The sequence below is a fragment of the Salvelinus alpinus genome, chromosome 16 (genome assembly GCF_045679555.1).
Source record: "Salvelinus alpinus chromosome 16, SLU_Salpinus.1, whole genome shotgun sequence".
NCBI classification, from domain to species: Eukaryota; Metazoa; Chordata; class Actinopteri; order Salmoniformes; family Salmonidae; genus Salvelinus; species Salvelinus alpinus.
In genome coordinates, this window is record NC_092101.1 from 13,964,398 (window position 1) to 13,991,907 (window position 27,510).

Consider the following 27,510-nt stretch of genomic DNA (forward strand, 5'->3'; position numbering starts at 1 on the left):
AGCTCGGTTTACTTTGTACGTCTGACAACAGCAGTTGAGCAACACAAATTAGGAGAAGGTCGGTGGTTGTATTTGAAACGTTTTTATTAAAATTATTAATTTAAAACACGCTGCGGAAGGACCACAGTTGTACAGGATAAACATATGTACAGGTAACGTTAAGCGTTTTCGAACTTATTTTTTACAAGTAATAGTTATTGACTCAATGTTGTTCCTAACAAATACCGCGACCATTTATCAATGTCTATACTCCGTCTCGATATAAGAGAACGAAGGGAGTTGAGTGTTCCTCATCTAGCAATGAGCATACAACATAGTCAAGCCACAAAGACAAATGTACACCTTTGAAAGAAAGTACATTGATTTACTGACCACTCTGGGGTTGGAGAACTCTCGATGTAGTCAGCCGAGTTGGAGCAGGTAGACTGATAGTTAGTTAGCTAGCTGCTAAAGATGTACATTAACGTTAAATGGACGCAACAGATGTATACAGACAAAATAATGTCACGAACGCTGTGAAGGCCACAAAATATTCCACAGGTGACTCTATAGCTTGTCAACTTGAAATCACAACCATTCCATAAAATGTGTATTCTGAAATTAGATAATGTTTTGCTTGTATGTAGTTAGCTAGTTTGTCACACTAATCTAAATTACACTTCCGGTGATGTCTAATGCCTCGTTCAAAACAACTGCGAACTCGGGAAAAATACGAGGTCAAATCATGTCAGGGATCTTCAGGTCGGAACTCTATAAAGAGGCCCGAGTTCGATGTGGAATTACGAGTTGGATGACCGTTCAGATCTATTTTTCCCAGCCAGAGCAAATTTTTCACGAGTTCCCAGTCGTTTTGAACGCGGCATTATGCTGCCTACACATCTCGTAATTCCGTAAATACCAGCATACTTCTTATTCTTCTTTAAATTTGCATTGGCGGATCACAACCAACTGAAAGTTGCTTACAATCAATCAAATGTATGTATAAAGCCCTTTTTACATCAGCAGATGTCACTAAGTGCTATACAGAAACCCAGCCTAAAACAACAAGCAATTCAGGTGTAGAAGCACGGTGGCTAGGAAAAACTCCCTAGAAAGGCCAGAACCTAGGAAGAAGCCTAGAGAGGAACCAGGCTCTGAAGGATGGCCAGTCCTCTTCTGGATGTGCCGTGTATCCCACTACACTGGAGTGTGAATATAGGCGGATATGTTGATAAAAGTCACTTTGTCCTAGAGCTGTGTTTCCAAAAAGGGGGTACCAGAAGGTACGTGGGAAGAATTTTGAAAATGGATAAGAATATGTTCAAGTTTTTAAAATCATAATAAGCAGGAAAACATTTACTGGTGTCACTGGTGTGAAATCTCTAGTTATTTTATATTTATAGGCCTACTTTTTCAAATTTAGTTTCCGTGCGTGTGCATTGCACTGTTTACCTGTTCTCTGCTCGCGCCAAGTGCCCGTGATCCTTTGCTCGGTTCGCTAGAGTGCCTGCTGCTGTTATCCTCGCAGACACTATGATTGGTAAGACAGCAGCTGATGCACTGAAGACAGAATTAGTGATGGGCATTCCGGCTCTTTTCAGTGAGACGGCTCTTTTGGCTCCCAAACGGCTCTTTAAGAAAAATATGTTTTGTATTTTTTCAAGTCAAACCGTTTCCGATAGTTTGACTATGATTGGTGTTAAAACAATTCTAATTAAATTATTAAATTAAATCATACTCTACCTTGCACTTAAAATTTAAAAATGCATTGGTTTGTTATGAAAAAGAATGCTATTAAACATTTGCATTTAAAGTATAACTTTTTAATGTATATAAACAAAGTGCATATAAATCTAACCATTTAAAACGAATACATTCTGAACAGCATAATAGAATATTGCACCATATCAAATAAAAATATATATTTTTGTCCCGTTTTCGAGAAGACCCTCTCAGAGGGAACGGATGTGGCCACTATGCAAAGTCTCCCTGTCATGACTTTAGTAAGTCGTGGGTAGACAGAGGCCTTGTTCTTCCACCAACTCAGAGGATCTGCAGATCTTTAGAGGAAGCAGGGGCTCCTCCAAATAGGATCGGACCTCCATTATGGCATCTGCTGAGGGATTCCTTTGTGCTGCATCCCCAGTTGCTCTCCCGTCAAACAGTGCCTGAGCCAGCTGACTGCTGGGGCTGTCCCTCCCTGCTGCTGAGGTTATTCTTTGAAGAGCCTCATCAATCGCTCTGGCATCACTGAAGGCTAACTTCTTAAACCTGGGGTCAAGTGCAGCAGTTTCTGATAGCATGTGATTATATTCCATTCTGTGGAACTTTCTGTCCATTGATGAACATAGGGTGTCCATAAACTCTGTCACATGTCCTGTGGTTACATTTGCTTCTCTCTGGCGGCTGGCTGTGATTCGCTGCAGACCCTTACATGGGAGTATCATTTTTGAGGATGTCACATATCTGAAAAGAGAGAACAGTAGTTCAGGTTCATGTTTTGTCTACTGATACTACATTTGGATCTACTGCTCATATACATATATAATACTGGATTAAATAATGATGTAGTAATAACTGCTTACTGTACCTCTCTCCATTGATCTCCACAGTGACCTGCTCAAAGGGTTCCAGGACTCTGCACACCTCCTCCACCACCTCCCATTCCTCTTGGGTCAGAGCATCAACTGGAATGGAGTGTAATGGCGCAAATGGAGTGAATGGAATGGTATCAAATGTGTTTGATACCATTCCATTTACTTCATTCCAGACATTATTATGAGCTGTCCTCCCCTCAGCAGCCTCCACTGGCTCCTACGGTGCAAATAGTAAGCTCACATTTATCCAAACTCAACAGTGAGTTCAGTGAATTGGTAATTGCTGGAAACTCTTCTATCATCTCACTTGCACCTCGGACGTTATTTGTCAACAAAAAGGACAGCACGCATGGCGGCATCTTCAGCAGTTATTGTTTATGGTAAGAACAAAATACAAGTTGTTGATACAAAATTGAGTCTGTTCATCTTCCTTTTGTATTAGAAAGTCACAGCTGCTCTGGATATACTTTTTATGGGCAAAAAAATTGACCTCAATGTTTGAAAACGTGAATGCAGTGCATCCAACTTCTATTTACGACTTCACAACTGGTAATTACCAGTTACCACCTTCTCACTTGGCTATTGCTATGAACACAGCAAAAATACACTCCCCCTAGATCAGGTATTGGCAACTGGTGGCCCCCGTTTTGTAGGACCACGGATCATTTTCCCCAAAATAATAATTTTATATATAGTACCAGTCAAAAGTTTGGACACACCTACTCATTTTTTTACAGTGTTTGTGCTACATATACATACATTTTTGCATACACATTTTACATACATGGTACTTTTTATAAAAAGAAATCACATAACAATAATACATTACCAAACATAAACTCGTTAATCACAACCCTCAGCCACTCTCAGCCCATCCCACCTATCACCATAGACCACCCTCGTTTGGTTTCCATGTGCCATATATTTTTTAATTCTGCTGTGATGTTTTACAAAAATGTTTAACCTTTCTAATCGTTTATTATCCACAGATTGTGAGCTACAGATGAAAACCTTTCCTACGAGTATTATTACATTATTTATTGACTGACTATTGCTTTCCAAATCACCCAACACTCCTATTTGTAAGGTTCATTTTAAGTGCATGTTTATTTTTTTATTTTTTTAACCATTCCTGAACCTGTGTCCAGAAACAAGCTACATAGGGGCAATACCAGAATGAATGATCAATTGATTCTGTCTCTTTACAGTAAAATCTACAGAGCTGAGATTGTTGTATGCCCCATATATATATATACAGTGGGGAGAACAAGTATTTGATACACTGACGATTTTGCAGGTTTTCCTACTTACAAAGCATGTAGAGGTCTGTCATTTTTATCATAGGTACACTTCAACTGTGAGAGAAGGAATCTAAAACAAAAATCCAGAAAATCACATTGTATGATTTTTAAGTAATTAATTTGCATTTTATTGCATGACATAAGTATTTGATACATCAGAAAAGCAGAACTGAATATTTGGTACAGAAACCTTAGTTTGCAATTACAGAGATCATACGTTTCCTGTAGTTCTTGACCAGGTTTGCACACACTGCAGCAGGGATTTTGGCCCACTCCTCCATACAGACCTTCTCCAGATCCTTCAGGTTTCGGGGCTGTCGCTGGGCAATACGGACTTTCGGCTCCCTCCAAAGATTTTCTATTGGGTTCAGGTCTGGAGACTGGCTAGGCCACTCCAGGACCTTGAGATGCTTCTTACGGAGCCACTCCTTAGTTGCCCTGGCTGTGTGTTTCGGGTCGTTGTCATGCTGGAAGACCCAGCCACGACCCATCTTCAATGCTCTTACTGAGGGAAGGAGGTTGTTGGTCAAGATCTCGCGATACATGGCCCCATCCATCCTCCCCTCAATACGGTGCAGTCGTCCTGTCCCCTTTGCAGAAAAGCATCCCCAAAGAATTATGTTTCCACCTCCATGCTTCACGGTTGGGATGGTGTTCTTGGGGTTGTACTCATCCTTCTATTCCTCCAAACACGGCGAGTGGAGTTTAGAGCAAAAAGCTCTATTTTTGTCTCATCAGACCACATGACCTTCTCCCATTCCTCCTCTGGATCATCCAGATGGTCATTGGCAAACTTCAGACGGGCCTGGACATGTGCTGGCTTGAGCAGGGGGACCTTGCGTGCGCTGCAGGATTTTAATCCATGACGGCGTAGTGTGTTACTAATGGTTTTCTTTGAGACTGTGGTCCCAGCTCTCTTCAGGTCATTGACCAGGTCCTGCCGTGTAGTTCTGGGCTGATCCCTCACATTCCTCATGATCATTGATGCCCCACGAGGTGAGATCTTGCATGGAGCCCCAGACCGAGGGTGATTGACCGTCATCTTGAACTTCTTCCATTTTCTAATAATTGTGCCAACAGTTGTTGCCTTCTCACCAAGCTGCTTGCCTATTGTCCTGTAGCCCATCCCAGCCTTGTACAGGTCTACAATTTATCCCTGATGTCCTTACACAGCTCTCTGGTCTTAGCCATTGTGGAGAGGTTGGAGTCTGTTTGATTGAGTGTGTGGACAGGTGTCTTTTATACAGGTAACGAGTTCAAACAGGTGCAGTTAATACAGGTAATGAGTGGAGAACAGGAGGGCTTCTTAAAGAAAAACTAACAGGTCTGTGAGAGCCAGAATTCTTACTGGTTGGAAGGTGATCAAATACTTATGTCTTGCAATAAAATGCAAATGAATTACTTAAAAATCATACAATGTGATTTTCTGGATTTTTGTTTTAGATTCCGTCTCTCACAGTTGAAGTGTACCTATGATAAAAATTACAGACCTCTACATGCTTTGTAAGTAGGAAAACCTGCAAAATCGGCAGTGTATCAAATACTTGTTCTCCCCACTGTATATACTGCTCAAAAAAATAAGGGGAACACTTAAACAACACAATGTAACTCCAAGTCAATCACACTTCTGTGAAATCAAACTGTCCACTTAGGAAGCAACACTGATTGACAATAAATTTCACATGCTGTTGTGCAAATGGAATAGACAAAAGGTGGAAATTATAGGCAATTAGCAAGACACCCCCAATAAAGGAGTGGTTCTGCAGGTGGTGACCACAGACCACTCCTTTATTGGGGGTGTCTTGCTAATTGCCTATAATTTCCACCTTTTGTCTATTCCATTTGTGTAAATTGAAAAACTCTAGGTGTTGAATCAAGTGTAATTTTTTGTACCAGTTCATAAACCATGTGCCATGGAATTGGTACATTGAAAATCTCCTCCCATTTATTTTGCAACCTGTGTGGCGCAGCTGTCAACATTTTTGTCCTCCGATGAAACTGGTATATTTTTCTATTTATGCCAGTTCCTTTCAGACGATTTGTATTATTTAATATATGGCAGGCAAACAAGTTCCCTACCTTCTCCCTTTTCCACTTGCCTCTTCCATTTTTGGGGTAGTGCTGCAATCAGTTGGTTGTAAGTTTGGATTGAGCGGATATTCTCATATTTTTTTGATAACTGCATATGTGACAACTCCTCCGTTTCTATTCATAATATCATTAATATTTATAATACAAATTTGTAAAAAAATCCCAAAATAATAGTTTTTTATTAATCAGTATATTTAAGTTTAACCATAACATTTGTTGTAATATTTGTTTTCTTTTCTGGAGGATAAAACTGAAATTGTAACCAGCTTTGTATGGCTTGTTTAAGAAAGGGTGATACTTTTTTTTTTTTAAGTCATTTTCAATTAGTCGGAAATGAGAAGTTGTAATCTGTATAAAGTCAAAAAGGCAATTTTTTAACAAAGGATGAGCTTTTCTTAATAATCTACTGGAGAACCATTTTGGGTTTAAGTATAATTTATGTATGAGTGAAGCTTTTAGTGAGAGTTTTAAAGCTTTAATAATTAATCATTTTAGCCCCCCAAACTCATATTCATTATATAAATAGGCATGTTTGATTTTGTTTGGCTTAGCATTCCAAATAAAATGAAATATTTGTGGCTCACTAGATTAAAAAATGTAGTCATCTGTAGTAGGCAGTGCCATTAGTAAGTAAACTGGGATAAGACCAAAGAGTTAATCAATGTGATTTTTCCATAAATAGACAGGTATTTACCTCTCCATGGTTGCAGAATCGTATCTATTTTTGCAAATTTTCCATTGAAATTAATTGTGGTAAATTAATTTATATTTTGAGATGTGAATCCCAAGTATGTCTACTTCACCATCCACCAATTTTATTGGTAAACTACAAGGTAGTTTAAACACTTTTTTTAACGATCCAATACAATCCAATATAATATGGTACACTTGTCATAATTAGGTTTTAATCCAGAGAGGCTAGAAAAGTGATCAAGATCTTCAATGAGACTGTGCAGGGATCCAGATTGGGGATTTAAGAAAAAAACTAGAGTCCTCGGCATACTTTGACACTTTTTTTGTTTTTATCCCCTGAATTTCTTTCCCCTTGATGTTCTTGTTGGATCTAATTTTAATAGCTAGCATTTCAATTGCCATAATAAATAGATACGGAGACAATGGACAGAATGTTTTACTCCTCTTTAAAAGCTCAATACTTTCTGAGAAGTAACCATTATTTACTATTTTACATCTGGGGTTGCTGTACATACTGTAACTTTAACCCATTGTATAAGAGATTCACCAAATTAAAGTAATCCAGGCATTTATATATAAATTCTAGTCTTACTTTATCAAACGCCTTTTCAAAATCTGCTATGAAGACCAAGCCTGGTATCTTCAATGTTTCATAATGTTCAATTGTTTCAAGTAATTGTCGTTTATTGTCCATGTAAAAAAAAAACTGTTTGGTCAGGATGAACAATATCTGGTAAAACCTTTTTTATTCTATGTGCTATGCATTTCGCCAGGATTTTCACATCACAACATTGAAGTGTTAGAGGCCTCCAGTTTTTTAAATGGACTGGATCTTTACTTACTACATGGGTCCTGTTTTAGTAGTAATGAAATCAGACCTTCTTGTTGAGTACCTGAAAGTCTACCATTTGTATAAGAGTAATTAAGACATGTTTATAATGGATCTTTGAGTACATCAAAAAAGGTCTGAAATACCTCTACTGGTATACCATCAAGCCCTGGTGTTTTTCCAGACTGAAAATATTTTATTGCCTCAAAAATGTCCTCTTCTGTAAGTTGGCCTTTACACAGGTCTTTCTGTAAATGTGTTAATTTTACATTATTATTATTGTTATTATTAGGAAAGATGGGGAGAGTTTGTTAGTAGGGCTCTTTTTAAAATGTTATTAGTAGTACGGATTAGGTAGGAAGGTGTCGTCTTTCTTAATGTTTGTACCTTTTATTAATTTAGTCTGTAAACTGTGATTGACTACACTCCAGTATAGTAGGTGGCGGCATCCACCTCTTAACGTTTGTTTGCGGACCGCCATAATATCATAGAAGTAGAGGCAGAAGCTAGCGTTGTACAACTTACTAGCTAACAGTAGCGTCACAAATAGAACAATGAGACAGATATTTCACCGGATGTTTAAATGTGAAGCATCCGCGTGGCATTTCCACTCACTACCAAATATGGTAGTGAGAGGAAGCCCACTGTCCGGCATTGGGAGAAGATGGAACGTAATGGATTTTGGCCGACATTCTGCAAATTTTCTCCCCGATGAAACATTTGACCTCAATATAGTTTTCTGTTCCCAAAACTAAAATGTGTTATGAACAAAGTGGACTACGTTTTGTAGACTTTACCCGTTGCAAAGTTTATTTTTTATTTTAATCGCGTTGTTTATATAAAGGTAAAATAAAAAACATGTATTTAAAAAAAAATATATTATAAGGAGTGCAAAGGCGAATTGAGTTATTGCACATGTGCACTTCAGAGGTGGCGTTCCGTAACGGAAATATGCAGATGTCCGCTAGAACGTGCCAATTGCATCTCGCCAGGTCGTGCTTGGCTCTGCCCAATATGACTAATTTGTTCCCGTTTGAAACGAAAGGCTGTGGTCTATCTTGGTTTAGTTATACAAATCTTTGGTAGCGTGCTAATGGCCGTGGGAATTGAATTGTGTAGCATTAGCTAGTGGAAATGATTGTTGTTTATGCTTGCTTGACTGCACAATTATATGTTACGTTCTTTAGATGCTAAATTAGTTGGGTTGTTACATCTAGCTAGGCGTCTGTGCGTTTCAAATTAACATCTAGTCGTGGAAAATGACGAACGTTATTCAGGTGACAAATGTCTCTCCGAGTACCACCTCTGAACAGATGAGATCTCTCTTCGGGTTTCTGGGAAATATTGAAGAACTGAAGTTATTTCCACCAGAGTGAGTATTATGAATATTAGACAATTAGCTAGCTAGTAGCGACGTACATTTTCCATAAAAATTCTGCCAAATTTGGCCATCACATAGGTTGGGGCCTGTGCGGCCTCAGTCCACCCCTAGCTAGTAGTAATTAGTTGGCACACATGAGTGTGCGCTTGCTCATGCAACTGACACAGAGGAGCCAAACTCGCGCCTACCTGGCGGTGAGCTCGTAATTTAGCTAGATGGTTAACTTGATGGCTAGCTAGTAAACACTGGTTACAGCAAGCTCATTGAGTAGGATATCTGCGAACTGTTGTCCCTCAGTGCCTATATGAAACATCTAACGTTAACCAGCTTACTGTACTGAGAAACAACTGGCTAGTAAGTTATCTTGTGATATCGAATAATAAATCAAACCTGCAGTCAGTACTATAGTAACTAGTTGACAAAACAAACTGTCGCGAATCAAACTGTTTTGAATTACAATGATACTGTGAAAACAAATGGCTCCATTGAATAACAGGGCAGGGTAGTAGGAGCTAATTAATCTGTTCTGTGCTTTGCTGTTTTTCACCTGTCGAATTACACCTGGCTGCACTGCAGTTAAGGTAGGAATTACAAGACGTCTTGATCATCCCTCTGAAGCTCTCATGGCAAAGACAAGAAAAGACTGCAAGAGATGCAACGTTCTTTCATTGCTCTCTCTTCCCAATTGTAACTAAACCAGACATAAAATATGTTTAATTAGGAAAGTGAGCATTTATGTTTTCAGGAAGAAAGTATACTAACAGTGTCAGTACCATGTTTCTAATACCATATGTCGAGAATCTTTGTATTTCTTGCACAACAAATGTGTATTTTCTTCCAGTGAATCTTCCTTGCCTGTGACTTCACGTGTCTGTTTTGTAAAGTTCCTTGAATCTGAGTCGGTTGGAGTGTCCCAGCATCTGACCAACACTGTCTTCGTGGACAGAGCCCTGATTGTTGTCCCATTCGCAGAAGGTTGGTAATCTTTTGTCCTATTTCTTTTCCAACATACAACAAAGCTCAATCAAACCCCATTGTTTATCAATATTTAATTTAAAGTAAGATTTAGTACAAAAGTCTTACCAGAGATTGACAATATAATAGGGGTAAACGGGAATACATGTGTAATCTTGCGGTTCTAGTATAGCCTATTAATAAAAAAAATAATTGTATTTGTGTGTTGTGGTTTTTGAAATGGACAAGGCATCTGCTGATCCCCTTGCAGACTGAACAGGGTCCTCTACAGCCATCAAGAGATTAGACACATAAATGGCAACTCGGCTCCTGAGCCCCTTCCCACTGTTGTTCTGCTGTAGAGAAAGAAAGTTTCTTTATCTCCAAAGCATCTTTTCATTGTAAGAATAACCACTCAATGAACCATAGCAATAGCAGGGGCCAACGGCCCCCCCTATCCCTCATCAAAATCTTAAATCTGGAAACGAGATTAAAGTAATCCAAGTTTAAAGGCCACAATCTATAGTAGGTATGCGTCTAATAAACTAAAGGAAGCATACACAAGTAAATTAACTGATTGCGGCAATGCATGCCAAAGTAGATTTGTATATGTAACAGTTTAACTTTAGTCCGTCCCCTCGCCTCGACCCGGGCGCGAACCAGGGACCCTCTGCACACATCAACAACAGTCACCCACGAAGCATCGTTACCCATCGCTCCACAAAAGCAGAGCAAGGGGAGCCACTACTTCAAGGTCTCAGAGCAAGTGACGTCACCGATTGAAAGGCTATTAGCGCGCACCACCGCTAACTAGCTAGCCATTTCACATCTGTTACACTCACCCCCCTTTCGACCTCCTCCTTTTCCGCAGCAACCAGTGATCTGGGTCAACAGCATCAATGTAACAGTTTAACTTTCGTCTGTCCCGGGCACGAACCAGGGACCCTCTGCACACAGACAAGTCACCCACGAAGCATCGTTACCCATCGCTCCACAAAAGCCGCGGCCCTTGCAGAGCAGGGGGAACTACTACTTCAAGGTCTCAGAGCAAGTGACGTCACCGATTGAAAGGCTATTAGCGCGCACCACTGCTAACTAGCTAGCCATTTCACATCCGTTACATATAGTACTCGGCCTACATCCCTTTAGCTACTTTCAGCTACTGGCCTGGGAAATTCTGAACATCATTTTGGTTACGATTTACATGCTTATCTGTTGTTTGGACTTAACCCACCCAATTTGAATAGCTTTGTTTCGCAGTCCTTTTATACATATGTGCATCTCCATCCCCATATATTTTCACTAACTGCAGGTAAAAGTAGGACTGGTTGTTGTAGTGAAATGCTTTATAATGATCCTCTCCACTTGACTCTGAACGGGTTTAGTAAGTCACACATTTAACGGAGGCTTTTCTTGTTGTTTTTACAGTTGTTTTTCCTGGTTCAGCCCTATACACCAGGCACTGCTGAAAATGCCACCCAACAGTTTTGTCTTCTGCAGCTTATCCTGTTTCTCAAGTGTTGTTTTTTTCTCAGAAAAGATGAAGCCTTGTTTGATTTGAAATTAGCTTAATTTTAGATTGCACACCCATGGACCATCTCATAAGATTTTCGTTTTTATTCCACTATTGTATATATTTTTTTTCTTCAGCATTGGGCTCATAGAAATGGTTAACTATTTGAGCTTTTTCTGGCATTTTCCCTTTTTTGTCAGAGCCTACTCAGTACTCTTCGGCAGGTAGCCTCGGGGTTAGAGTTTGGGCCAGTTCGAATACGAGAGCCGACAAGGTGAAGAAAGAAAAAGTCTGTTGCTTTGCCCTTGAGCAAGGCACTTAATCCTAATTGCTCCAGGGGCGCTGTACAATTGCGACCCTGACTGTGACCCCACTCTCTGCAGGTCATCGGGGAATTGAGATATTTAGAAAAATAAACACATTTCAATTACACACTTGTGAGTAACAGGATGAAATATAAACAACCCCCAAATTATTATATATGATTATTTCTGTTAGTTGCAAGTTAAAGTTTACAACACTGTACATGAGTGGTATCCTACGAAGCGCGTTTGAGGAGTTGTCGAAGTAACTTTGGTCAACTCAGGATAACCAGTCATACGAAAGTGGCTCGCCTTTTAGCCAGGTACATTTCTATGGCAACAGATCCTAACCAGCTCCAGGGCAGGCTAACTCCACTTACCCTGAATGAAATGACTGAGCAACAAGTTGAGGACCAATTAAATCAGATTCCCTGCCTCTTGCAAAAATTGTGTCATCCGCTTCATTTGAGGATGACAATTGATTCAGTATTTTATTAATCAAATGTTTTTGTGTTAAAAATAGTCATGTTAATATATCACATTCCACATTTAGTAATGACAGAACGCATTTTTTGTTTAATTTCAGCGTTTGCTTAGCCATGTGCGACATAGACACGCAGATATAGGCCTGCTAGGGTTATAGGCAGGCGGACGGGCAATATCCACATTTGTAGTATTGATGAAGCCGGAGGTGGAATGTGAAGCTAACTAATGCTGGTTAGCTGTATAAAACCCTGAGTAGATCTAGCTTGCTTCGTAGTATACCCCTCTGGTGAATACAGTAGCCAATCAACAGTGCTGTAGGCTCTTTGGAAGAAAGAAGCCACCAGCAAAAGCAAAAGAATTTGGTCGAGCTTTTCTCTGTTTGTTTTGTAATGGTAAGTGTTTTTAGACTAAAGTAGTTACCTTTTCCCAGAACTTTGTTTTGTGTATCTTGATGTTTTTGTGTGCTTTGTAGCGAAGCAGCCGGCACGAGTCGCTTGTTCATAAAACATCTAATGAAACTTGAGAGCACATCCCACTGGACAACCGGCTGTGCTTACGTTTGGTTCATGACTTAAAAAACAAGTACAGCTGATGCAATCTTGGCAGTGTTGACCACAGTGTATATTGTGACTTTGTTCTCGTAGTAGTATTCTGAAATCATACTTAGCAAATTAGGGACCAACATTTTCCGACAACACAAAATGGAATGTATGTCTTACTACATATCTATTGTGGTAAGAGTAGTTAGTTTGAGGTGGTTTGTTTGTGGCTCTGTTTGAGTGTGGTGGATTTTTGCAAAGACCTGTGGTGTTTTTCTCTAGGAGTGATTCCTGATGAGTCTAAAGCTCTGTCACTGCTGGCACCAGCGAATGCCGTGGCAGGATGCATGCCTGGAGGAGGCCTTCTCCCCACTCCAAATCCTTTGGCGTCCGTAAGTGTTATCTATTAATGTCGAAATGAGACCTATCAACTGTGTAACCAAAGGCCCCATTTTGACAACAACAAAAAAGTAGCTGGAAGGAAGATTTGTCTGACGTGTATCCCTTGTCCTTGCAGATGGGAGGCGTACCTCTTTCAGCTCTCGGAAATCCCAACATGGATCACATGGCTGCCATGGGCATGTCTGGCAACATCAACCCCCAGGTTGGACATGGCTACTTTCTATTTCACAACTCTCTGTACTTTAAAACGGGTGTAGGTTATACTATTAATCTGTAAGTAACATAATAAAAAAATCTTTGTCTCAATCTGTCAGTTTAAGCTAGAGATGTCTGTTTTTTGGCATGGGCTGCGTCTCAATCCACCGCATCCGACTATGGCGGCCTTCCGCATCTGTGGTGGAAAGTGGCCGAGCTACAGCGGTCTTTGTCAGACCATGAGACAAAAATCGGTCTTCTCACAAAGCTTCCTACTGTTTGGTCTACAAACGAATAATATTTCCACTCTATGGAATGCCTACGAACACGATGGTGTTCTGTGTTTTGCTCTACGACTGAAGTCGGTAACGATGATGTGCCAACTTCTGTCTGTAGCATCCAAATTGTTTGGGCTACAAACTAATGACCCCATTGTGGAAAGGGGAGACTCACGAACACAATTGTGTTCTCCGTTTCGCGCTACGCCCCCACAAGTGTCACAGGACCTGGCTAATATAAAATGAATGGAAATACTTCCATTAGGTAGTTTTGTGGCAACAAAAATAAGGTGTTAAACGTGTCCAAAAAAAATAACATTTCCTGAGCTTTCTTATCTCCTAGATATAGGACAGACACTTCAAAACTATATTCCTTATGATTTATTTTGTGATAATTTTTTTGCCATTTATGAATGTTATATAATGCGTTTCTATGAGCTAGTAAAGGCAATAAAATAAAAATTAAATCAAACATGGTATGACCATCTTAAAACAATTTCATATGTTAGCTTAGTAGAACCCCCCCCCCCCATAATAACCTATTGATCTACTTATCACATTACAAATGTATATAGCTATGCATTTTCATGTTCTTTATTTCAGGCCCTCTCTGCTGACTTTCTGAAGCTTATGCAGTCCATGGATCCTACTAAGTAACTATCACCTCCAATTCTGGCCAGTCTATAAAGAATATTTTAACTATTGTATTGAGTATGTGGAAAAGTTATCTGTAATTTTTCTGGGTGACTAACTGGGGTTTGACCATTGCAGGATGAATTCAATGGCTGCTGGTATGATGATTAATCCTGGTATGAAGAATGACTCCAACAAGGAGATAGAGGAGGCCATGAAGAGGGTCAGAGAGGCCCAGTCACTCATCTCTGCCGCTATCGAGCCTGGAAGTGAGTTCTCACTAATTTAGACCACATATTTGCAGTATTACACGTGTATTTTGACTGAATTACCCATTCCTCTCTTCTATGGTGCTCTTCCTCACGTCTTCAGACATTGACGGCTGTCATGTTAGTCAGTTCCCACAGATTTGTATTGTTACGTTGGAGTTTCCTGAGCTTTCATTCTTCCTCTTTGCAGATAAGAAAGACGACAAGCGCAAACATTCCCGCTCCAGGTCCCGGTCGAGGCGGAGGAGGTCCAGGTCTCGTCACAGGTACGCCGCTGATGAGAAACTGCATACCTTAATTAAATCAGCAATTTTGGATGTGCTGAAGGTTAGCCCCACTTTACATGCATGTTGGAAAACATCAGCAAATCAGTCACGATGCATCTTGAGTGGTTTGAGTGCATGGATTAGTTGGGACAGCTCTGAGTTCTGGTAAAAAAAAAAAAACTGTCTAATCTCATTGCAGGCGATCAAAGAGCAGGTCTCGACGGAGGTCCCACTCGAGGAGCAGGAGGCGGTCGAAGAGCCCCCGCAGACGGAAGTCCCACTCCAGAGAGAGGGGTAGATGCAGCAAATCCAGGTGGGTGGCCATCTACAGTGTTATATTCACAGCGGGGATCAGGGGAAATGTGGTGCATGATGTACCTCTTTCAGGATTCCTTCAAATCATTTTGCCTTCATTGTTTTTCTTGCTTGTAGGGATAGGAGGAAAGACGAGAAATCCAAAAAGCGCTCCAAGACGCCGCCTAAGAGCTACAGCAGTACCAGGAGGTCTCGAAGCATCAATCGGTGAGTGGATTAAATAAAGGATGAGTCTAGTTAGCTTGACCAAAATGCATTGATCCCGCTTGATGTTCTAGACCTTTCAGGAACCCAAAGACAACCAGTGGAATGTAGGGTTAAAGGTTTCCCTCCCATCTTTAATATCTGGTCTTCAATAGGAGACGTAGAAGAAGCCGCAGCGCCTCTAGGTCACCAAAGAAGTCCAGGTCCCCAAAGAGGAAACTGTCCAGGTCCCCTTCCCCTAGAAGGTGAGTGGTACAAAAGAGGGTCCTCCTAGTTCAGAACCACACTGGGCTTCACAGTGCAGTAATCTGTAGGTGTACCTGTCTGTATTTAAACAATAGTTTTTGTTCCCACAGGCACAAGAAGGACAAAAAGAAGGACAAAGAGCGAGAGAAGGACCGTGAGAGGGAGAGGAAAGACGTCAGAGATCAGAGCCGAGACGAAAGAGAACGCTCCACTAGTAAGAAGAGCAAAGACAAGGATAAGGACCGAGACCGCAAATCTGACAGTGAGAAAGGAGATGTCAAGGTGTGCAGCCACTGACTTTCCCACATTAACGGCTCATTCTAATCGTATCTGTTAAATGTCCATCTAAATAGCTTTTTAGCCATGACTAGGCTTAATCTGTACAGGGACACCGACCCTGAATGTTTTCATGTCCAGAGTTTGACCTGTTTCATGTGCCATTTATTCCTTTATTGCTCAGAACGCTTTGCTCTTGAAGGTGACCAGGGATTACGATGAGGAGGAGCAAGGCTATGACAGTGGAAAAGAGGGAGAGGTAGAGGACGAAGAGGAGAGGAAGAGCGACTCCGATTCTGCGTCTCCCACAAAGCCCCAGGAGTCTGACGAGAAGCTTGCAGGGGAGAGCGGCAAGAAGTCCAAACAGAACGGAGATGACCACCATGATGAGGAAGACATGGAGATGAGCGACTGAGTACGCCCAGGGAAACCCAGCCAGATGATGTCACTGAAAACCGACATAGGCTCCATTCCCTACCGTTCTCTTTTTAAAGGCGTCTAGATAACGTGTCTGATCTTTTAAATGAATACTTGTGGGAGTCTGGTGGGTTGTAGTCCTATTGGGGAGATGTACAGTTTTTAGAGACACTTTCCATCTCTAGACTGGTTAGGGAAAATATTGTTCCTGTTTGAAATAGCCAGTTTATTTCTGTAGTGGACCGTGTCTGGTGAGCATGTGTAGGAATTCTGTCCCAAATGATTTTTGCAAAATGTCAAATTTCTGTACTTTTAAGTTGAAGGGCCTGTTGAATGTGAGTGATTTCCTTTTTGGGCCTCAAAATTTTTATTCATCTTGAACATAGAGGAACTGTTTTCTCCTAAATGACTCACTGAACTTATCTATACCTAAACCTTTTACACTCAGACTGTTAAATTGTATTTAGCCTGGTACCATTCTGGTTTCGGTGCAGTGCAGCTTTCTATTCTTGGTTGTAATCTTGACAAATTGACTCAATCTGTAAAGCACTTAATACTGTTGTAGACATACCCTTCCACCTGTGATGATATACTGTAGATCCAAATCAGTGTTTGGATTATTATGATGGAACACCCTGTACTGTCTACATGTTTTACAAAGGAAAGTCTATAATAAAACGTCGTCAAAATAGCTATGGTTTTGTGGTGGGATATGTTTGATAGTCTGCACCAGTTTTGAAATGCATGATAAACAAATGGTACACAAGTTCATTATATGTGGACATTTTATTTTAGTAAAAATGTTTTTCATATGAAAATAGTGTCAGGCTTATACAAGGTTTCTTGTTGTACAACTGGCATGTAGATGAGTGAAAATGTGTTTACATCAGCTCTTGGCAGCTAAAGCCATGGTAAGGAGTAAAACAACATTCAGCCCACAACAAAAAGTGAAGAAAACACATTTCCATTTGCAGCACTAACCAGTAGTGTGGCATGGAAGCATGATGGAAAGGTTTATAACTACCGGAGGGGTCAATAGGGCCCTGATCAATATACAAAGGAAATGAGTCGGGAGTACAAAGCATTCTGCTATTTCTATTGCTGCTGGTGCAGTATTGATCACACTGCAGCTCAGCAAACCCTCCCTGTTCACAGTACCCAGCAGAACCAAATGAGCACCACTTCAGAGAAGTCCTATTTCATTCCTGAAGCAAGGCATAGCTAAGCTTATTGGATTTGACCTTTTCCTTGAACGTAAAAGCCTTGTTTATACCTGGTGCTAACATGCGTCATTTGTCCTGATCTTGTCCACATTGATTGCCCACATTTTCTGAAATATGTCTACACGTTATTAAAATGTGTTTAATATCCATCCTTTGTGTCTGCATTGTGACCAAAGTTCCAGGTCCTTCCCTATATGCAAATTATTTGACAGCTATTCTTTCAAAATAATATTGATTTGTTTTAAGACACATATTGATGCCATAATTCAATGGTGCCACCTGTCAGTGATTTTAGAAGGGATAATGATTTAAATGGTTTCACTGTCCAGATCTGTCTACACTTGTAAGATATCCTACCTCGGGAGGTGGTCAGAAAGATCTGATCACAATGAGTCTTTTAATCGTTTACACTGTCTGAAAATATGGGCACAATCAGGACAAGGATGGATGTTGGAACCAGGTATAAACGGGGCAACATTTTGCAATGTTCAGAAGCAATCAGGACTCAACTGAAACTGTTCTTCTGAAGACGGAAACTCTGCTGAATAATCCAGTCCTTGTAAAACTCAAGGATGTAAGACCTCACAGTGCTTTGTACACTTGGCTCATACATAGGTCTGCAGGGGAGAAGTCAACAAAGAGTTGACATGTGTGACAATGAAGACAAAAAACAAAGGAGAATTGGAGATTTTTACCAGCACCATATATGTACAAAAATATCCATTGTCACCACGATACAAACCAATTACCTCTTTGGGTGAACTCACATCAACTAGGCTTGGCATCAAACTTCAGAAACTCTTCTTGTCATAGAAGACATCTACACCCATATTAACACAAAGAAAGTGAAGAGAAAAAAAACACAAAATAAAACAAACATAAAAACAGCGGTATTTACACCATGCGCAAGGAAAAGGCCTGGTTTTTGCTTGCTTTAAAAATTGCATTTAGGGCTCGATTCAATCCATACCGCTGAAGTTTAACTCTATAGCGTGATTGAAATGTGAAGGTAATTTTCGATTGAGCCGACATATGCAGTCTTTACCGTGAACGCAGTCTTCTAACGCGGGCACGCTGACTTTACATTTCTATCGCGCAGTGGCGCTGAACTTCTGTGATATGGATTTTGAATCGAGCCCTTTACATTGTACTTAAATCGTACCTAATCATCTACAGACAACTTTCACTCCTGGTTCATTTCCTTTAACTGAATTGTAGTTTGTTACATAGTTTAAAAAGGTAGAATATGAAAACAATTCTTATATGCAATACTTATAATGCCACACTTGCTGCCAGTCAAATAGGATAAGATAACTTCGCTCTGGTACAATTCAATTTCTTAGCATGTCTATCATTGCTTTCAGGTGGAGTACCAAAGAGTTGAGTATCGACTGGCGCAGTAGGTCCTCCCCTCTGCTGCCAAGGCCAACTCAGCCCAGTACTGACTGGCTGTAATGCATCTAACCAGTGCCCAAAGTTCAGTGAAGCTCCAAACGAAGCTCTGGATAGTAGCTACATCTTTTCACTTCCATTTAAAACATTACACATACAATTTCCTTTTCTTGTCTTCTTCTCCTATGACAACTTGATGAAATATCAATTCCCTTTCATAGGTGACCCCTTTCTGGTGTCCACCCAAAGGGGTTAAAGGTCAGGGAAGCGGCTGGGGTCCTCGTTGTACTCATTGGGGATGGTGAAGATGGACTCCTCAAACTCGTCGTAGCGCAACTCTTGAAAAGTCACCGTGGCCGTAATGGTTGGAAAGACAGGGATATCTTTGTGGAGAAACAAATGTAAACATGTTATAACATCAGGGAATATAGCTGGTCAGCCAGTCAGCAGGCGTCCAACTGGATCTCTTATATTTTAGAATATGTTTCCCACTAAGCAGTATACTATACATAGTCCTTACCCAGTTTGACAGGGAAACCAGGAGGGAGTTTCATTTGAACAAACTCTCTGAGTTTATTAAAGTGCTTGAAGGGTGCGATCACCTCCAGAACGTTTAATAACCTGAAAATAAACAACAAAAAAGATCAGTCTTTCATTCTCACTCAATGAAGAATGGATTTCATGCATCACTTCATGCCATACAGTACAGCAAGTTACAGTCACTAGCACATTCAATTAGCGATGGGGATAATCATCAGAAAATGAGGCCTCTGCACACCACAAAAGTGAGGTTAACATTTTTGTTGTTGGTGTGATTACTGATCAATTAATTTATACATTTATAATTAGTAGGTTTTGTACTTATGTATTGTGTATTGTTTCTGTTGTGGTGTGGTTTTCATGTCAGCCCTCGGGCTTCCAACCACACCTGCACACCGTTTTTTTCAGTATTCATTTGTTTCTATCTGTATTGTTGTCTATCATGTGTTTTCTTTGGCGTAAATAAATAAATGCACTGTGTCCATCAACCTCTTTAGCCCATTCATGTACACAAACGTCATTTCAGTTTTCAATACTTTATGAAGAAAAAAATTTACTTTATTAAAATGTATCCCGTCTGGCAACTACTTGTGTCAGTCTAGACGTCAAGTTCATCTGGGCGTAATAGAAGAGGATGCTTACGATTCAATGCTCAGAGGGAAGTCTTGACTCATGGCCACGGTCGCTTTGAAGTTCTTCTTGCTCTCTTTGCATACCAGGTCTCTTCCTAGATGAGGCGCTCTGAAGGAGAAGAAGAGGGAGAATTTTGAAAATGTGTGGTAATAATGGTATGGGTATGATGCATTTGGGTAATTTGGGCAATTTTTTAAATAATTTGTCTTACAATAGAATACACATTTTCTGTGAGGAACCACTCACTGCTAGGTGATGGAAGTGGGAAGCAGTAACCAGTTGCTACTGAAACCCCATACCCATCTAGTCGATGGGTCAAGTTTCTCCAACAGGAAGTAGAACAGCTCTCCACAGCTTTAACTGATGAGGTAAGAGGGAATGAACTTAAATGGCACTATCCACCCTGTCACAACTGTACATAAGTGATCTGTCTGTCTGTCCATCATTCCCCCTGGCAAGATGGCACTGCAGTGGATAGCAGCCGTCTGACGGGCTCCTGACCTATTTTGTGTGTTTTTACGCTGATCGTAACTTTTTTGTACATAATGTCTCCAGCATCATTTCCTATGACCGAAAACAGCTTCAAGGCATCAGAATGGATGAACTTTACAACTTAAATTAGTCGGCACCTCTGGACGTTCTGCTTCCTCCGGACCAGGAACTAATACCTGGGACTCGAAAGAGGAAGCGGCAGCGAAAGAGAGACAGTCGAGGCGGCAACCTGACAAGAGTACATTAGCGAGCAAATAGACCACCATTGCCCTCTGTTGTATTGACGAACATGCAGTCACTCGAGAACAAACTGGAAGAGCTCCGTATCCTCTCAACGGTACCTGAAAAACTGTAATATCCTATGTTTCTCAGAGTCTTAGCTGAACAGGGGGAGGAGAGGTGTGTCTCTTTGTTAACAACAGTTGGTGCGGGACCTCCAATGTTAAGGAAGTCTCAAGTTAGAATACCTCATGATAAGCTGCAGACCATACTATTTCATCTATATTTTTCGTAGCTGTCTAGTTACCACCACAAACGAACGCTAGCACCAAGACCGTACTTAACTAGTTGTATAGGGGGCTATAAGCAAACAAGAAAATGCACATTCAGAGGCAGCTTTTCTCACGGTCGGTGATTTTAATTTTCAGCAAACTTAACATGTGTTTGTATGAACAAATATTTGTATGAACATAACAAGATTCAACAACTGAGACATAAACTGAACAAGTTCCATAGACACGTGACTAACAGAAATTGAATAATGTGTCCCTGAACAAAGAGGGGGTAAAAATCAAAAGTAACAGTCAGTATCTGGTGTGGCCACCGGCTGCATTAAGTACTGCAGTGCATCTCCTCCTCATGGACTGCACCAGATTTGCCAGTTCTTGCTGTGAGATGTTACCCCACTCTTCCACCAAGGCACCTGCAAGTTCTCTGATATTTCTGGGGGAATGGCCCTAGCCCTCACCCTCCGATCCAACAGGTCCAGACGTGCTCAATGGGATTGAGATCCGGGCTCTTCGCTGGCCATGGCAGAACACTGACATTCCTGTCTTGCAGGAAATCACGCACAGAACAAGCAGTATGGCTGGTGGCATTGTCATGCTAGAGGGTCATGTCAAGATGAGCCTGCAGGAAGGGTACCACATGAGGGAGGAGGATGTCTTACCTGTAACGCACAGCGTTGAGATTGCCTACAATGACAACAATCTCAGTCCGATGATGCTGTGACACAATGCCCCAGACCATGACGGACCCTCCACCTCCAAATCGATCCCACTCCAGAGTACAGGCCTCGCTGTAATGCTCATTCCTTTGACGATAAACGCAAATCCGACCATCACCCCTGGTGAGACAAAACCGACTCGTCAGTGAAGTTTTTGCCAGTCCTGTCTGGTCCAGCGACGGTGGGTTTGTGCCCATAGGCGACGTTGTTGCCGGTGATGTCTGGTGAGGACCTGCCTTACAACAGGCCTACAAGCCCTCAGTCCAGCCTCTCTCAGCCTATTGTGGACAGTCTGAGCACTGATGGAGGGATTGTGTGTTCCTGGTGTAACTCGGGCAGTTGTTGTTGCCATCCTGTACCTGTCCCGCAGGTGTGGTGTTCGGATGTACCGATCCTGTGCAGGTGTTGTTACACATGGTCTGGCACTGTGAGGACAATCAGCTGTCCATCCTGTGTACCTGTAGCGCTGTCTTAGGCATCTCACAGTACGGACATTGCAATTTGCACCTCCCTCTGCAACTGGATCCTGGACTTCCTCATGGGCCGGCCCCAGGCGGTAACTTTGGCAACAACACATCCGCAATGCTGACCATCAAGGCGTGTGTGCTTAGTCCCTTACTGTATTCCCTGTTCACCCATGACTGCGTGGCCACGCCCGACTCCAACACCATCATCAAGTTTGCTGACAACACGACATTGGTAGTACTGATCAACGACTACGATGAGGCAGTCTATAGGGAGGAGGTCAGAGACCTGGCAGTGTAGTGCCAGGACAACAACCTTCCCTGAACGTCAGCAAGATAAAGGAGCTGTTCGTGGACTACAGGAAAACGTAAGTTAGTTGAAATCAAATAAAATAATTTAAATACAGTAAGACATTGTTAGTTTGGCAAAAACAACCTAAGCCAACATGTGGGTTAAATCTTTTGTCCAATGGAAAATAATTGAAAAAAAGGCAGCATCGATGGGGCTGTAGTGGAGTGGGTTGAGAGCTTCAAGTTCCTCGGTGTCCACATCACTAAGGAACATTTGTGAAGAGGGGATGACAGTGCCTCTTCCCCGTCAGGAGGCTGAAAAGATTTGGCATAGGCCTCAGATTCTCAAAACTTTTCACGGCTTGGTATGGCAACTACAAGGTACCACAGAGGGCGGTGAGTACGGCCCAATACATCACTGGGGCCGAGCTCCCTGCCATCCAGGACCTCTATACCAGGCGGTGTTAGAGGAAGGCCCAAAACATTTTCAAAGACTCCAGCCACCCAAGCCATAGACTGTTCTTCCTGCTACCGCAGGGCAAGCAGTACCAGTGGACCAAGTCTGGAACCAACAGGACCCTGAACAGCTTCTACCCACAAGCCATAAGACTGCTAAACAAGAGTGCTAATTAGCTAATCAAATGGCTACCAGGACTACCTGCATTGACCCTTTTTTGCACTAACTCTCTTGCATTGACTGTATGCCCACACTGGACTTTATCCACACACTCACACATACTTACACTGACAACCCAACACACACATACACACACACTGTATACGCCCACACACACATAACATGCGCACACATGCATACTGGCGCCACACACACACACACTTTCACAGTCACCACATACGCTGCTGCTGCTACTGTATTATCTATCCTGTTACCTAGTCACTTTACCCCTACCTATATGTGCATAGGTACCTCAATTACCTCATAATATATATTCCTTTTTCATATGCATTGACTCCCGATTCGCCAGTCTCTAATTAACTATGCCCGCACCTGCTGTGTGTGTCTTCTTAATTTGTTTGTCCAGCACTGATGAAGGCATAAGGCCTCCGCTCCTTGTTGTTATATAGCGCCTTGCACCTCCACTTCTTTCGAGCGTGGATTAAATGAATGATATTATTTCTGCATCTCGGCCCCCTTGGGGTTTTCCTCTTCCTGGTTTTGAGTGCGTTGAGTACTTTTTCCGAACGCTACAGATATTCTCTCTCCCACGCATACCGGCCGCGGTTCATTCTAGCCTGAGCGCTAACCCTCATACGGGCTTTCCCACTCCCTGTCTATATCCATGTTGTTTTTACTCTTTATTGTTATTCACTGTGTATTTATTCCTCGTGTGACTATATCTCATTTTTAACTCTGCACTGTTGGACCTTGAAGTGTGCATTTCACTGTTTGTCTACACCTGTCGTTTACGAAGCGTGTGACAAATAACATTTGATTTGATTAGATTTAACCCTGTATGTAGACATTTGAGACTAACAATGAGGAAGAGGGCCCTCGTGAAAGGAAGCGTGTAAGAAGTGTACTTGTGAGAAGGTGATGGTCACACATACTTTCCGTTTTCTGCGTTGATGTATTCCTCCCAGGAGATAGTGTTGGGTGAAGGGGCAGTTAGTGACTGTCGCCTCACGGGCTAAAGAGAGAGGGAAACACATATGAGTGGCAAGAACAGACACCTGGCAATAGAAATCGACACAGAATAAAGTCAGACATCAAACTGAGCACAGAGTACACAAATATCATAAACAAAGTCATAGTCAGACTACAAAGAAAAACCAAAACCACATTCAGACATAACAAACAGCACACTAAAAGCTTAAAAATCCCAAGCTAATGACTTCAATATTGATTTTTTTATGAGCTTCTCAAAGTGGCTTTGTTTTTTTGCTGAGTTGTTTGTAAGATTTTGCCTGTATCCACCTGAGGTGAATGAAATGTAGGATGCACAACCACATTTGGGTCACTAGAGGGCCCAAATACATCACTAATGCTGAGAGCGGGATTGACCACATGAACAACACACTGCCAGTGGTAAAACCAACTTGATGATTTTACAGCTGCACACAAACTGCATGAATGAAAAGGGGTCATTTCAATAAAGCACAGACTCAGTCTTAATTCTCGACACGTGCCTCGTTACCAACACCTTGACCTTAGGTTATTATCTCTCTGGACATCAAAGTAGCAATGGTCATCGAAATTGTTAAAAGGTTTTAATAAATGCAACAGTTGGACAATGGATAAAGATACACCAGGTGTGTTTGTATACATGAACACATACCCTACCTGCACTCACCTGCTCTGTCTATACTACCTGCACTCACCTGTTCTGTTAACCCTACCTGCACTCACCAGGGCTGTCTACCCTACCTGCACTCACCTGCTCTGTCTACCCTACCTGCACTCACCTGCTCTGTCTACCCTACCTGCACTCACCTGCTCTGTCTACCCTACCTGCACTCATCAGGGCTGTCTACCCTACCTGCACTCACCTGCTCTGTCTACCCTACCTGCACTCACCTGCTCTGTCTACCCTACCTGCACTCACCTGCTCTGTCTACCCTACCTGCACTCACCTGTTCTGTTAACCCTACCTGCACTCACCAGGGCTGTCTACCCTACCTGCACTCATCAGGGCTGTCTACCCTACCTGCACTCACCTGCTCTGTCTACCCTACCTGCACTCACCAGGGCTGTCTACCCTACCTGCACTCACCAGGGCTGTCTACCCTACCTGCACTCACCAGGGCTGTCTACCCTACCTGCACTCACCTGCTCTGCTAACCCTACCTGCACTCATCAGGGCTGTCTACCCTACCTGCACTCATCAGGGCTGTCTACCCTACCTGCACTCACCAGGGCTGTCTACCCTACCTGCACTCACCAGGGCTGTCTACCCTACCTGCACTCACCAGGGCTGTCTACCCTACCTGCACTCACCTGCTCTGCTAACCCTACCTGCACTCATCAGGGCTGTCTACCCTACCTGCACTCATCAGGGCTGTCTACCCTGCCTGCACTCATCAGGGCTGTCTACCCTACCTGCACTCATCAGGGCTGTCTACCCTGCCTGCACTCATCAGGGCTGTCTACCCTACCTGCACTCATCAGGGCTGTCTACCCTACCTGCACTCACCAGGGCTGTCTACCCTACCTGCACTCACCTGCTCTGTCTACCCTACCCGCACTCACCTGCTCTGTCTACCCTACCTGCACTCACCAGGGCTGTCTACCCTACCTGCACTCATCAGGGCTGTTTACCCTACCTGCACTCACCTGCTCTGTCTACCCTACCTGCACTCACCAGGGCTGTCTACCCTACCTGCACTCATCAAGGCTGTCTATCCTACCTGCACTCACTTGCTCTGTCTACCCTACTTGCTCTCATCAGGGCTGTCTACCCTACCTGCACTCACCAGGGCTGTCTACCCTACCTGCACTCATCAAGGCTGTCTATCCTACCTGCACTCACCTGCTCTGTCTACCCTACCTGCACTCATCAGGGCTGCATTCTGTACGTTTTTACGTTCTGTAACGTTGAATTGAACGGAAATGGTGCTGTGCTGAACAACCAGTTGAAAAACAAGGTGGGTTGGTTGTAGGTTGGGGAATGCTGTCAGCATGGCCACTGCCCTTTAAATACGTCACTTGCATTGCTTCAAGCCACACCGCGCCACGCCCACCAAACGTAAGCAAACATTCCTCAAAGTCTGTTCAAGAACGTTTTGGGGAAATGTGTCGTTCAGTACAAATTGTTCTGCAACGTAGCAAAGGTTCAATCAAACGGAATGTTTTTATGTTCTGGACAGTTGAAATGTTGAAATGTGACCAGTACGTTTTTACCTTCTCAAACGTTAAATTGAACAGAAATGGTGCTGTACTTAATGACCTGTTGAAAAACAGGGAGGCGTTGGGTTGTGGGTAGGGGAACACTGTCAGCATGGCAACTGCCCTTTAAATACGTCACTTGCATTGCTTCAAGCCACACCTCACCACACCCACCAAACGGGAGAAAACGTACCTCAAAGTCTGTTCAAGAATGTACAAGAACGTTTTGGGGAAACGTGTCATTCAGTACAAACCATTGAACTGAACGCACCTCTGCATTGCCTAGACTGCCTCATTAATGACTGATGTTGTCACCTTCTCTTGCAACTAGGGTGTCAATAGCAGGATACCCTCGGATTAAAAATCAAAACGACCGGCTCTAGATTACACCTATCTAAACATACTTTACATTGTTTGCGAGATCAAACATAATATGATTATAATCAGTGTTAATTTTCGAAAGTTGCTTTCATTTCAGCGCATCTAATTTGTAAACATTTCAACCGTGCTTCTACACCTGCATTGCTTGCTGTTTGGGGTTTTAGGCTGGGTTTCTGTACAGCACTTTGAGATATCAGCTGATGTAAGAAGGGCTATATAAATACATTTGATTTGTATTAAATGGTTACTTTTTAAAATTCCTTCTCTTTCTTGTGATGTAGGTGTCGAGACGGTGTGTTCAATCCCCAACAAAGCTTTAACGTTCTTATAGATTCAACGGAAAGACAGTATTTTCCATTGAGCCCATTTCAGCCATTACCGGCGTGTTTGACAGGTCATTACACACGTTAACGGGGAAAAAAACAACAGGCACAAGCAAGAGTATGAAAGAGTCGCAGGAGTAAAATGAGAGCAATCAATCCAGCGAGATTTATTAAGGGGATTCTGCGCGTTGCTAGCGATTGACCCACGCAGGCTTACTACCTCACATTGGCCAGGACACATGGCTACTCAACAGTAGGCTACTGCCAATACTGAGGACTTGGCCACATCGAGGATACCAACCGACGCACGCCCACAAATACGCACGTATGCACAAAAACACAAGCACGCCCACACTAATACTGAACTCTCTCTAACTGACCCCTCACTAGGAATGGCTGTGTTTTCTGAAACGTGAATTGAGAAGCATCCACTATAATGTACCTATGGCCTACTTCAAGAGAAGAAAGAACCTGCACCAGATTCCACTGTCAGTATCTCATCATTCAAACGTAGGGTTCCCTTTACTTCAAACTGG

At 42.2% G+C, this 27,510-nt stretch overlaps 2 protein-coding genes across 9 annotated transcripts in view; one reads left to right on the plus strand and one right to left on the minus strand.

Annotated features, from left to right (window-relative positions):
* Window positions 1-10: 10 nt before the first annotated feature.
* Window positions 11-16,857, plus strand: LOC139540885 (serine/arginine-rich splicing factor 11-like). Of its 4 annotated transcripts, none has more exons than XM_071344922.1 (13): window positions 16-152; window positions 2,592-2,956; window positions 9,713-9,846; window positions 12,948-13,057; window positions 13,183-13,269; window positions 14,144-14,193; window positions 14,312-14,442; window positions 14,633-14,708; window positions 14,908-15,021; window positions 15,141-15,230; window positions 15,383-15,472; window positions 15,584-15,755; window positions 15,934-16,857. In XM_071344922.1, exons 2-13 carry the CDS (start codon window positions 2,700-2,702, stop codon window positions 16,162-16,164), a joined length of 1,542 nt encoding a protein of 513 aa, XP_071201023.1. In that variant the 5' UTR covers window positions 16-152; window positions 2,592-2,699; the 3' UTR covers window positions 16,165-16,857. The 4 variants fall into 4 exon arrangements, with proteins under 4 accessions (XP_071201026.1, XP_071201023.1, XP_071201025.1 ...); XM_071344924.1 differs by lacking the exons at window positions 16-152; window positions 2,592-2,956 and adding exons at window positions 8,470-8,862; window positions 9,448-9,558; XM_071344925.1 differs by lacking the exon at window positions 9,713-9,846 and having other exon boundaries at window positions 11-152.
* A 1,208-nt stretch (window positions 16,858-18,065) lies between these two features.
* The window catches only part of LOC139540884 (ankyrin repeat domain-containing protein 13C-like), a 75,516-nt gene continuing 66,071 nt past the window's right edge, over window positions 18,066-27,510 (minus strand). For all 5 annotated transcript variants that reach the window (XM_071344920.1, XM_071344921.1, XM_071344916.1 and 2 more), the window contains 4 exons: window positions 23,996-24,075; window positions 19,964-20,062; window positions 19,302-19,402; window positions 18,066-19,164 (listed from right to left, as the gene is read on the minus strand). In XM_071344920.1, coding sequence (XP_071201021.1) covers window positions 19,034-19,164; window positions 19,302-19,402; window positions 19,964-20,062; window positions 23,996-24,075 — 411 coding nt within the window. In that variant the 3' untranslated portion in view covers window positions 18,066-19,033. The remainder of the gene's footprint in view (window positions 19,165-19,301; window positions 19,403-19,963; window positions 20,063-23,995; window positions 24,076-27,510) is intronic.

Coding starts and splice junctions, on each gene's coding strand:
- LOC139540885 (XM_071344922.1), top strand. CDS start 2,700: ATGGAATGGTATCAAATGTGTTTGATACCATTCCATTTACTTCATTCC. Junction 13,270..14,143: donor CTGGCAACATCAACCCCCAG/GTTGGACATGGC, acceptor TCTTTATTTCAG/GCCCTCTCTGCTGACTTTCT. Junction 14,709..14,907: donor AGGTCCAGGTCTCGTCACAG/GTACGCCGCTGA, acceptor ATCTCATTGCAG/GCGATCAAAGAGCAGGTCTC.